Below are 13,051 nucleotides of genomic sequence, written 5' to 3' on the forward strand. Positions count from 1 at the left end.
GTACGTGTGAGGAATCCACAGGGGGGAGGGGACAAGAAGGACAACGAGGAGGAGGAGGAGGAGTTTGGATTTATACTTCACCTTTCTCTCTCAAGGCGGCTTACACTTCCTCTCCCCACAACAGAGCCCTTGTGAGGCAGGCGGGGCTGGGAGAGTTCAGAGAGAACTGTGGCTGGCCCAAGGTCACCCAGTAGGCTTCATACAGAGGAGCGGAGAAACCAATCCAGTTCCCCAGATAAGAGTCTACCTTTCAAGTGGAGGAATGGGGAATCAAACCACTACAGCAGTGGCGTAGGAGGTTAAGAGCTCGTGTATCTAATCTGGAGGAACCGGGTTTGATTCCCAGCTCTGCCGCCTGAGCTGTGGAGGCTTATCTGGGGAATTCAGATTAGCCTGTACACTCCCACACACACCAGCTGGGTGACCTTGGGCTAGTCACAGCTTCGGAGTTCTCTCAGCCCCACCCACCACACAGGTGTTTGTGGTGAGGGGGAAGGGCAAGGAGATTTCGTCAGCCCTTTGAGTCTCCTGCAGGAGAGAAAGGGGGGATATAAATCCAAACTCCTCCTCCTCCTCCTCCTCTTCTTCTTCTTCTTCTTCTTCTTCTTCAATATGATTGGGAATAGTGATGAATGGAGCAAAGGGATGAGATCAAACTCCTTGCGCCCAAGAGAGTCCCTAAGCCCTCGTGGTGTGGTCATTAGAGTGCCGGGGTAGGATCTGGGAGACCCAGGTTTGAATCCTCTCTCTGCCATGGAAACCTGCTGGGTGCCCTTGGGTCAGTCAGACACTCTTAGCCGACTGCTCTGATAGGACAAAAATGGAGGAGATGAGAAGGTGCTTTAGGTCCCCATTGGGGAGACAAACAGAGGGCATTTCCCCACTTACCTTTGCTGCCCTTTGCTGCGCGCTACTCTCAGCGCGTGTCATCTGGCTGGGTGCCCGGTCTCTACCCACCCCGCCGCTTCTGCGCAATACCGTGCTGCCGCCGAGCCAGGAAGCCGCGCCAGCGCCGAGAGCGCAGCCGCCGGGCGGCTGTCGCTGCCCCTGTAGTGGGAGGCCGGGGACCCTGGCTACTTGAGGAGAGTAGCTGCCAAGGTAAGTGGGGAAAGGGCCAGAGTATAAATGAAGTAATAAATAAGCCAAGAAGTGGAGCGAGAATTCCAGGAACCGGGTTCCAGCTCAGATCTCAGAAGGACGAGAATGGGAGTTGATGCTCTGCCTGATCCTTGTGTAAGGAAATCCTAGACCAGTGGTGATTTGTTCTGGTATCAGATAGCAGGATTCGTTTCATTTCCTGCCAGCATGGCCAATTGGCAATGCTGGCAGGGGCTGATGGGAATTGTAGTCCATAACATCTGGAGTGCCAAAGGTTCGCCACCACGGTCCTAGACTGAAGCTCAAAATGTGTCAGAGACTGGATCGGATGGACATTCTGACAGCCACTAACAAAGGGCCAAATATTCAACTTGCTATCTTTCCCTTGTCCCTGAATAACCATCTCTCCTCCTCTTTCCCTCCTGAAAGCTGTACAAAGCGATCACTTTCTCCTGCTAGCTCAGCATCCTTTGCCGGGGTCTGACATTACAAGGACCACGTCGCTCTCTTAACCCCAACGCTCCTGCTAATCAAGGGCTCCATAACTGCTCATTACAAAATTCCTTTTGAATGACAGCAATGTCCCTTGGGGAATCTCACAACTGGCAGAAAGAGACGTGGGCATGCCCCACCCCTGGGCCGGGGGCTGGCCCCCCAATGCATCCTCCCCTCCCTGCATTTCAATTTTGCTATCTTCTCGGTTACTAAAACAACATCGATTGCCAACTCTGAGTGTCCTGTGTCACTTGCACACACTCGAAATCACCCCAAACAGCACTCGTCGATAGGAGCATTAATATTTGCAATTAAAATTCTGCAGACTGGATGGTAATTTCGTTTTCCTTTTGGCAATGGACGAGGAGGAAAAAAATAATTATATCTCAGTGGCAAACGGGGAACTTTGCTTCAGAAAACGATCTTGGGAGAGAAATCAGTAACCCGAAAGTAGTCAGGACATCACTCGATTAGAGCGTTAGAAGATTTAACAGGGATGCTTTGGCTGCTGAGGCAGAAAAGGAAGTTAAGTTGCCCATATTCTGTTTTAAACAAGGTTTGGAGAGAACGGTTGTGGCTGCAGCCCCACTTTCCCGTTCCTCAAAGCCTCAAATACCTCCTCCTCCTCTTCCTCTTCCTCCTCCTCCTCCACAATCAGGAACAGATCAATTCAGTTATTAAAAAAAGAACTCTTAACGAAGCATTCAAGGCTGCCTCCCTGTTCTAATAAAAGAGAAAGGAAATCCAGTATAATGCTGAAGTTATCGTGTCGAGCTGGGATCTGGGAGACCGAGGTTCAAAACCCCACTCTGCCACGGAAGCTTGCCAGGTGACCTTGGGCTGGTCACGTGCTCACAGCCTAGCCTACCTCACAGGATTGTTGTGAGGATAGGTTGGAGGACAGAAGAACCATGCAGGCCACTTGGAATCCCCCTTTGAAACAGATGCAGGGTATAAACATCTATTAAAGAAACAAACACTGCTTCGAACAAGTCACGTCTCTCTCCGCCCTCCCCCCACCCCGAAAGTATCAAACAATACCGGAGAAGCAAAGGATGGACAGGGGTAAAGCTAAAAAACTAAGCCTGTCTCATTCCCCTTAATCTCTTGGTCATTTTGCAGTATTACCAAGAGATGCTTCATTAAAAAAAAAAGTTCTGGTACTAGTGTATTTATTTACTTCATTTATAATCCACTCTTCTGCTTAAATGGGCACCCCAAAGGGACTTATATTATTCTCCTCTGCTCCATTTTATCTTCACAAATATCCTATGAAGTAGCTCAGGGTGTATGGCTGGCTGGACATCCCCCAGCAAGCTTTGCTGGCAGGGTGGGGATTTGAAATTGGATCTACCAGATTCTAGTCTGACTACACCACGCTGGTTCTAGAAGAAGAGGAGGAGGAGGAGGAGGAGGAGGAGGAGGAGGAGGAGGAGGAGGAGGAGGAGGAGGAGGAGAGGAAGAGAAGAAGTTTGGATTTATACCCCACCTTTCTCTCCTGTAAGAAGACTTAAACTCCATTCCCTTTCTCTTCCCACACCTCGTGAGGTAGGTGGGGCTGAGAGAGTTCTGAGAGGACTGTGACTGGCCCAAGCAGCAAGCATCACGTGAAAGAGCAGGGAAACAAATCCAGTTCTTCTGATAAATGTCAAGCCACTCATGTGGAAGAATGGGGAGTCAAACCCGGTTCTCCAGATTAGAGTCCACTGCTCTTGACCACTATACCATGCTGGCAACACGCAACCAGGGGATCAGAGAGTTTCAAAAGCTTCCTCCTCTGGGACACTTTGGCTAGAAAATTATAGGCCTTCAGCAGCACATACAAAAGGTATCATCGGGTGAGAATTCAAGTTCTAAGAACCACGGCTACATCCTGACACCCGGGACGACTCTGTGCTGCTCTGAAGAAGAAGAAGAAGAAGAAGAAGAAGAAGAAGAAGAAGAAGAAGAAGAAGAAGAAGAAGAAGAAGAAGAAGAAGAGGAGGAGGAGGAGAGGAGGAGGAGAGGAGGAGGAGGAGGAGGAGGAGGAGTTTGGATTTATATCCCCTCTTTCTCTCCTGAAGGAGACTCAAAGGGGCTGACAATCTCCTTGCCCTTCCCCCCTCACAACAAACACCCTGTGAGGTGGGTGGGGCTGAGAGAGCTCCGAGAAGCTGTGACTAGCCCAAGGTCACCCAGCTGGCGTGTGTGGGAGTGCACAGGCTAATCTGGATTCCCCAGAGAAGCCTCCACAACTCAAGCGGCAGAGCTGGGAATCAAACCCGGTTCCTCCAGATCAGAGTTCACCTGCTCTTAGCCACTGCTCTTAGCCACTACGCCACTGCTGCTCCTTTGGGTGGGAAGCTCTTTCCAGCTTTATCATGAATCCCGATCCAGATCCAGGTAATGGAGAACAACGGTTTTGTGGGTGGCAAAGGTTGATTCCAGCCAGAAACAATGATATATTCAGTGATCACATGGCCATCATTTAGAGGCTCAGAAAGTCACGCCGTCCTTTGATGCGGCGATCAAAGGAACATGCTCCTACATTTTCAGTCCTCTCTGCCAGTTAGCAAATCCCTCTGTACATTAACTGCTGCAAGATGCTGGAGCTCAGAACTCGGCCATGTGGCTGAGGCATCTGGGATACGCTGCAGGGCGGGAGGACCCCCCACTGAAAGCAGGCAGGCCCTCTCCATCTCCCCTGTGTCATTGGTCCTGCCTGTTTGCTGGCTGGCAGCCAAAGCCACCCTCCCCCCCTCCCCATCTCCAGCTGGAATGATAGGTGCCCATTAGTCCACCCAGTGGTTGGTATCTGGCCCCATCCTCCTGAGGAAGCCCATCCTCCCAGGGCCGCCATTATCTCAGGCATCTTCTGGTTGGCCTTAGTCCTGCACCGGCCTGCAGCACTGTGACCAACAGATGCTCTTCAGCCGGCCTCTTGGGCATTGGGGCTCCATGGGGTTCCTACTTCTGACCTTGCAATTCAGAGCAAGACGCTTCCGGATGCAGTATTAATTGGACAAACCATTACTACTGACCCTTCATCCCACTGTTCAGTTTTGTGAACATTCTGAACGTCTTCCAGGCTGGTCAGATAAACCCAGTGGTGGGATCCAAAAATTTTAGTAACAGGTTCCCATGGTGGTGGGATTCAAACTGTGGCGTGGCGCCAATGGTGTTGGGCGGAGCACGACGGGGGCGTGGCCGGGCATTCCGGGGCGGGGCTGTGGCAAGGATGCAGCCGCTGCGCCAGTCCTTGGGCGGGAAACGAATGCACACAGGCGCAGGCTGCCACGCACACCAGTGCACCTCCTGCTAGACTGCTTTAAGTTCTGCACGCTACTGCTGAGAGGAGGGGAGTAACTAAGGCCAAAATCACGTGGCAAAATCACCCATTAGTAACCTCTCGGCACACACAAATCATTAGTAACCTGCTCTCAGGAACCTGTGAGAACCTGCTGGATCCCACCTCTGGATAAACCCAAAAGTTGTCACGACCAGGCATTTCTTTTGAGGGCCTGCAGTAGCAGCCATGAGGCCAAGCACGTCCTTTGACATAAACGGCCCTCCTCTAAACTCAAGATGCTCTTCTAAATAGATTAATTTATGAAGTTTCCTTCTATTGGAGCAAAACATTCATCTATCAAGAGCAGTATTTATTCAGGCTAGAAATGGCTTCTCTGGGATCTAGGCAAAAGATCTTCTGTATCACCTGAAACCTGACTATTTTAACTGGAGACATTGGAGCCTTCTGAAGGCAAAGCATTTGTTTGACTACTTCACCAGGGCCTCTCTCCTCTAAGATGCTTTTTAATAAAAATGTGCTGTAGCTTTGAAAGCGCCTGGCCCTTCAAAATAATGGCCACCCTTCTAAGATCTCCCAGTCCAGACTTTCAGGGAATGGAAAATGAAAGGGGGGGGGAGTATAAAAGATATCATCATCATAGTTTATTTACGGTCATTCACCAGCAAGATCCAAAAGAATTAAAATCATAAAATGTACAGATATTACAAATATACAGATTAAAACAGTTAACAAAATGCCGTTAATAGACCTCAGGAACTCAGAACATCAGCTCAAGATCATGAGTGGAATGTCAGTCTAATAATAATTAATAATAAGTATTAGCTGGCAGAGCCAGTAGTGCTCTGTCGGGCCTTCCCTGATCTTTACTCTGATATCCAGGCAAACTTGGCAACACAGAATACGCTTAGGATTTTACCATTGGTATCTGATAACAGTATTTTAACCTTTTCTTTCTTAGCCAAAGGAGAGTTTATCTGGTCAGAGGACAGAAGCATCCAACGTATCTCATCATAGTATGAGCATTCAAATAATATATGTTCCTTGGAGTTTTCAACACCTCCTATTTGACAATGACTGCAAATCTCTACCCTCAGGTTGGTACTTTGTACTATAAACTCCTGTTGGTATAGTTCAGGGGTAGGGAACCTTTAACACCTCACAAAGAGCCATTTGGACCCTGTTTTCCATGGAAAAAGAAAACACTTGGAGCCGCAAATAATTTTTGACATTTAAAATAAAGATAACACTATATATATTGGGTTTTTTTTTTACCTTTTACTCCGCTCATTCTGAGAAGTGAATGGATGAGTCTGCCCTGCTGCCTGCAGAGGCTGGAACCAAGGATGGAGACCAGCGGCCTCCAGGCCTCACATCAGCTGCTGGGAAGGCATGCTCGCCCTGCCTCGAACAGACGGCAGGGGAAAAGCCATGGCGAAGCCCAGCCGGCCACGGAGCCGATGAGAATGCGCCCACCCTCCGCTGCCTCGCAGAGTGGCGGGCAAAAGAGACAATGGGGGCGGCAGCTCCCAGTGACCTTCGTGGGAGCCGCCCAGTGCAAGGAGCGGAAAGAGCGCGCGTCTTGACTCTTGGAGTCCGCAGGTTCCCTACCCCTGGTATAGTTAGACGAAAGGGCGTTGTAACGGAGTAGGCTGTAGGCTCTTCGATAGTTAACGTTAAACAAAGAAGTAAGATAAGTCATTATTAAAAGTTTATTCAGCATTATTTTACTGAAAATTGGGTGTTTAAGTTTATTCAGATCATGTTGCCTCTCGACACCTATGATTCTAAGTTTAACAAGATCCCTAGCTCTATCATAATTCATGCTGGTAATTAGTTGTTGAGAGAGATAAAAGTTATCATTAAGGACACATCCCTCACATATTCTCACTGCCTGCCCTCCACAAAAAAAACCTTCACCCACCAAGTTTCTTGGGGTATCTACAAAGAGAAACTGAGTTGGATAAATGGTTGACGTACCGTCAAACACCCCATGAGGCTCTGTTCAAAGGGCCTCTGGAACGCTCTTGGGTCACCACACCAGTCCAAGAGTTCTGTCGCCGCATTGTGGAAGTTGGCAGGATTCTGTAAGTGCTGGAAGAGAGGAAATCAAACACAATCAGCTGACAACCTGCTCTCTGAGCTGTGCGTTCTTTTATTGGGCATTTTATAAGCATGGCAGACATAAGCAATGGATACACAGTATATAATTTCCCTCTTCCTATTGGGAACCGAAATCTGTAACCTTGCCTTTCGTGCAAATTCAAGGGCAGTTTAAGAGCTTCTCTGATAACCCGCCCTCCCCCTTGTAGAACCAACCTACTACCTCCTTCCCTCCCTCCCTCTGTCTCAAAACTAAGGAACAAAGAAACAAGTGAAAAATAAATAAATATAGGTTGTCGATGATCATGGACAAAATTTCTATATGGAAACAAATGTATAAGAAGAAGAAAAATATGCAGGTACTATTCAACCAACGATATACTCTATTCATTGGGTACTGGAATAGATAATTTCTCAAGGAAGATAGTAAGAGAGAATAGTTGAACAGGGCATAAGGGAGGAATGCAATTGAAACTTGGAACTATTAGAATATTGTTATTGGATGAACATATGCAGCATAGAAGTTATGTCACTTGCAAAATGCTTGTTAGACTTCTTTATTTTCAAAGTTAAGAAAAGGAATATGTTTTAATTTGTACCGGTACTTATGTGCCGCCGTATTAACTGTTTTGTTGTTGTTGTAAACCGCGCTGAGCCCTCTGGGGGAGGGCGGTCTATAAGTTTAACTATAAATAAATAAATAAACGAACGAACAAACAAACAAACAAACAAACAAACAAATAAAGGGGGATCTGGGAGTCACAGGTAAAAAAAAAAGGATGATGGATTTTTTTCTTATCTTCCTTGCTCCCCCGCCCCCAGCAATCTGTTCTAAGCCTAGGAAAGGTGAATTGCAGTGTTTTGGGACCCATGTAAAGGTTCTGCCACAGGGATCAGGAGATGCTCTGAGGAGGAGGTACAGGGGGAAAATCACTCCACCTGTTCCATCAGTGGGACTGCAATTTTGCCCTCATCCCACCTCCTTGCTACAGCCTCTTGACCCAGTAGTTTCTATTCCGCACAGTTCTTAGTCCTGTGACTCCAGCCATCGTGGTTCTTGGGGCCAGAAAGAAAGGAAAAGATCCACATAAATTAGTGCATTTTGCTGACAGTTTGCTACAGTGATGGTGAACCTTTTTGAGGCCGAGTGCCCAAATTGCAACCCAAGACCCACTTATTTATTACAAAGTGCCAACACGGCAATTTAACCTGAATACTGAGGTTTTAGTTTAGAAAAAACGGTTGACTCCGAGGCGCATGTTACTCAGGAGTAAGCTTGGTGAACAATCGTGCAACGCTTCAAATGGGTGAATCATGACCCGAGGAGGGTTTACTCAGAAGGAAGCCCCATTGCCAGCAACCGAGCTTACTCCTGGGTAAAGGATCATGCCCAGGTCAGGTTAGATGTGTGTGCGGGGGTGATTTTTCGCGCCCCCCACTATGAACTCTGTGCCCGTGTGCCCACAGAAAGGGCTCTGAGTGCCACCTCTGGCACCCGTGCCATAGGTTCGCCATCACTGGTTTGCTAGATCCAAGGACACTTTCTTGGAATGGAAGTAAGTCCCATTGACTAAAATGGGACCTATTCCTTGGTAGACCTTAGGATTGCTAAACTAATGTCCAGTTGCTACACTGTGCCTACAGATCACCCGTCAAGATGAAGAAATTCACATTATGTGCAGTACACGACACCATGGCACAAAGTTTCTCTACATCACTCTCTTCTTGTACTTATCTAGCACAGCCCTGACCGCTGGTGACATTGTTTAGCACTAGCATTTGCTTCGCTTCCACACAACGTGGTGGCCTTTCACTGGAGATCCCTCCTCGAGTGTGACGCTTACTGGGTAAAGAGCTCAGGCCTCTTTCACTATATCTCAGCCCAACACTAATCAAGCTATTGTCGAAGGCTTTCACGGCCGGAATCACTGGGGTGCTGTGTGGTTTCCGGGCTGTATGGCCGTGTTCTAGCAGCATTCTCTCCTGACGTTTCGCCTGCATCTGTGGCTGGCATCTTCAGAGGATCTGATGGTAGGAATGGAAAGCAAGTGGAGTATACTGTGAGGTCAAAAGGTGAGGCCATCTGAATAGAGTAGCCTGGAATGAACAGAATTTGGCTGCCAGTGTTGAAAAACTCTAGAATCAAGACAGTGACTGATCAGCTCCACACAAACACAGGACAACTATAGACTATAGCACTCAAAGGAAACAAAGACCATGATACTTCTATTCAGATCCATTCACCTATTGACCTTGCTATCTTCATTGTTACTCCCATGCTACAGACTTCTCTGTGACTCACATGCCAGGCTACTCTATTCAGATGGCCTCACCTTTTGACCTCACAGTATATATATTCCACTTGCTTTCCATTCCCACCATCAGATCCTCTGAAGATGCCAGCCACAGATGCAGGCGAAACGTCAGGAGAGAATGCTGCTAGACCACGGCCATACAGCCCGGAAACCATACAGCACCCCACTAATCAAGCTGTTTAGAACAGTAGTGCCAAACTCATTCATTAAGAGGGCTGGATATGACATAAATGTGGCTTGGTCAGACTGGGTCGGAGGCCCCAGAACGGCACTGGGGGTGCCTGGACTGGCAAACCCACAGCGGGGTGGGGGGTGCCTCAGCTGGTTTGCAAGTCTAATAAGCCTCCTCAAGAGGCCAAATCTGCCCCCAGGGCCACATGTTTGACATGCCTGGCTTAGAAGAGAAAATAAAATGGTGAGGGAAAAGATTACCAGCATGGCTGCCTTAAGCTTCTTGCAGGAAGAAATGTTATAAGGGACAGATACAACCAGGGGCGAGAAATGGAAAATCCCATAAAACAACCGTGTTGTGTCCCTGGACTGTTTAATAACCAGACTCTGTATTCAAAAAGTTTTTTATTATGAAATAGCATCAGGGAAAAGCATTTCGACTTCTACTGCCAGAACTAAAGGTTAAGGGCCAAAACACCTTCTATTATGCCCTACGTCATGCCCCGCCATGTCACACACACCCTGAATGTCAGAAACTAGGGGGGGTTGGGCAGAGGTGGGATCCAGTAGGTTCTCACAGGTTCCCGAGAGCAGGTTACTCATTATTTGTGTGTGCCGAGAGGGGGTTACTAATTGGTGACTTTGCCATGCGATTTTTGCCTTAGTTACGCCCCTCCTCTCAGCAGTAGCGTGCAGAACTTAAAGCAGTCTAGCAGGAGGTGCACCGGCGTGCGTGGCAGCCTGCGCGCATTCGTTTCCCGCCCAAGGACCAGTGCGGTGGCTGCGTCCTTGCCACAGCCCCGCCCAGGAATGCCCAGCCCCGGCCCCATCGTGCCTCGCCCAGCCCCATTGGCGCTATGCCACAGTTTGAATCCCACCACCATGGGAACCTGTTACTAAAATTTTTGGATCCCACCACTGGGGTTGGGCCACCCCCAGTCCCACGATCCAGAGACAGTGCGGCCTTCACTTAGGTCAAAACAACCCACACTGCTCAATGCTGTGGAGAACAACAGCAAACAGGTGCCTAATATGCAGATTAAGCTTTGCCTGGAAAACAAAACTAAAGCAAAAGCAAACTGCAGGAGGAAAAGAGGATCCCACGTCCCGTCTGGGAGACGCGGCCCGATCAAACCAGAACTGGGCAGCTCATGACACAGATGGCTCTTATGACACCAAGATATGCAAATGTTTGTGCTGAAACTGAACACAGTGAAGAATACAGGGGAGAACAAAGCTAAAGGGAGGCTGGGCTCTCAAAAAACGTATCCCCCCCCCCCCTGTCAATCTCTAAGAAGCTCTTGGACTTGAATCTAGGTGTTCTACTGCAGAGCGACACAGCTACCCTCTGAAAGTACAGACAAGAGAGATCATTACTCTTCTATCCTGGTAGGAAGGAGATTTTATCTCCTATTATCATTGGAGGATAAACTGAATTATGCTGGAAACCTGCAGAGTTAATGGGCTGATCAAATCACATCCCTGTTTTAAGGAGCCCGACTGCCGCCCTTTTACATCAGTGTTCTCAATGTGAAAAGGATCAAGAAATGTAGGGTACGGAAAAAGATTTCGCCTTCAAACCTCTGCATACTGTGTGAGAAAAAGGGTACCAAGACTATGACTTTCTAAGCCGAGAAGACAACGTAGATGTCATCGTTAAACACCGGTGCGCTTTGGGTTCCACACAAGAGCAACAGCGATTCTCAACGAAGAGCATTCAAGGCTGAGGTTGTCTCACTGCAGCACGCGAGACTGACACTAACAAGGTGGAAACAAAATCATCTCAGTGTAGGCTCTCCATTGAGTCTGAGATGTCGCCAGAGAAAATAAGTGCAGGATCTTAATTTAAGATAATGCATATTTGGGGGTGGGTGGGGGTGGAAAACAAACAGAATGTATCTTCTTCTTTGGAATGTGCCAGGATCCAAAGACGTCAAGGTAATTTGCCACATCTTAACCGTTCCTCAAAAGGAACGTCACGCGAACGGAGCCCATTCCGAGCAGCAAACTACTTGACTATGCTAAGTGAGTTACTGCATTTATTTATGGGACGTCTTGCCAAATTATGAAGGCTGGCTCAAACTGCCTGTTTGTTTTGCCCGGTTACATCTGCTCTGCTTCTTGCTTTAATTGGGCTGCTAAACAGCAAGGCATCTAATGAAGGGGGTGCCGAACGAACGCCTCTGTGTTTACGTCAATCAAAGGTTGCCTAGGGCCCCCTGCATATAGTGCCACGAAGGCACACAAGCGGCTTTCCGTGGCTTTCTGCCACGCAGTCATACGGTTGCTTTGGGAATTCGAAACCACGGGGGTGGAGAACATGGGGTCAGGTGGGAAGGGCGCAGATGATTGGTCCCACACACGTGGCTCCACCCTTCAAAATATTCACAGCGAAGGCGTTAAAAGATGATCCGGGGAAGCTCTTTTCAGGATGCTGGGGTGACGTACGAAGGGAACCCCTACTGTCCCAGGATGCTACATGGAAACCGTCACTTTTAGATTCTGCTGTCAGTGGGAAAAGGATCCTGGAAAATGGAGCCCGGTGCAAAATCTGAGTTTTGCCCCCCCCCCCCCCCCGGCAGCCGCTGTGATGCTGGAATCCACCCCCAAACAGCATCACTTTCAAAGGTGTTTAAACTAGAGAGCCCAAATTCTCCTTTTAAATCCACCTTAAAGGGAGAATCTGGGGTCCCTGGTTAAACAACATTGAAAGTGATGCTGTTTTGGGGTGGATTATCCCCCACGCTGAAACAGCATCACTTTCAATGTGGCGTAATGGTTAAGAGCAGGTGCATTCTAATCTGGAGGACCGGGTTTGATTCCCTGCTCTGCCGCTTGAGCTGTGGAGGCTTATCTGGGGAATTCAGATAAGCCTGTGCACTCCAACACACACCAGCTGGGTGACCTTGGGCTAGTCACAGCTTCTCGGAGCTCTCTCAGCCCCTTACAGGGTGTTTGCTGTGAGGGGGGAAGGGCAAGGAGATTGTAAGCCCCTTTGAGTCTCCTACAGGAGATTAAGGGGGGATATAAATCCAAACTCTTCTTCTTCTTCTAAACTGACAATCTCAGATTCTCCCTTTAAATCCATGCTGAAGCGGGTGGATTTAATAGGAGAATCTGGGGGAATTTGGAGGGTGCCTGCTGTCAGGGTGCAATTGTTAAGCTAGAAGCACCAAACTTTTAGGGTATCTTTACGAGACTCTCCTAATGATACCACCCAGGTTTGGTGGAGTTTGGTTCAGGCGGTCCAAAGTTATGGACCCTCAAAGGTGTAGCCCCCATCTTCTATTAGCTCCCGTTGGAAACAATGGAGGATGGGGGCACCCCCTTTGGGAGTCCATAACTTTGGACCCCCTGAACTAAACCTCACCAAACCTGGGTAGTCACATCAGAAGAGTACCCGAAACAATCCCTGAAAGTTTGGTGCTGCTAGCCTAAACAATGCGCCCCCTGCAAGCCAAAAACAAAAAAAAACACTAAAAATGTTTTAAAAACCCACAAACGGGGGGGGGGGGGGGGGCGCTTCGGCCATGAATGGGGGGTTGAACCCGAGAACCCCTCCCCCCTTACCTACGTCCTTGCT

The 13,051-nt window shown here is 48.5% G+C and overlaps 1 protein-coding gene across 1 annotated transcript in view; it reads right to left on the reverse strand.

Moving 5' to 3' along the window:
- ZMIZ1 (zinc finger MIZ-type containing 1) overlaps positions 1-13,051 on the reverse strand; it is a 218,241-nt gene that overhangs the window by 205,034 nt on the left and 156 nt on the right. The window contains exon 2 of the mRNA XM_048505840.1: positions 6,860-6,973. Within this exon, the coding sequence (XP_048361797.1) occupies positions 6,860-6,973 (114 nt within the window). The remainder of the gene's footprint in view (positions 1-6,859; positions 6,974-13,051) is intronic.

The sequence above is a fragment of the Sphaerodactylus townsendi genome, linkage group LG08 (genome assembly GCF_021028975.2).
Source record: "Sphaerodactylus townsendi isolate TG3544 linkage group LG08, MPM_Stown_v2.3, whole genome shotgun sequence".
Taxonomy (NCBI): Eukaryota; Metazoa; Chordata; class Lepidosauria; order Squamata; family Sphaerodactylidae; genus Sphaerodactylus; species Sphaerodactylus townsendi.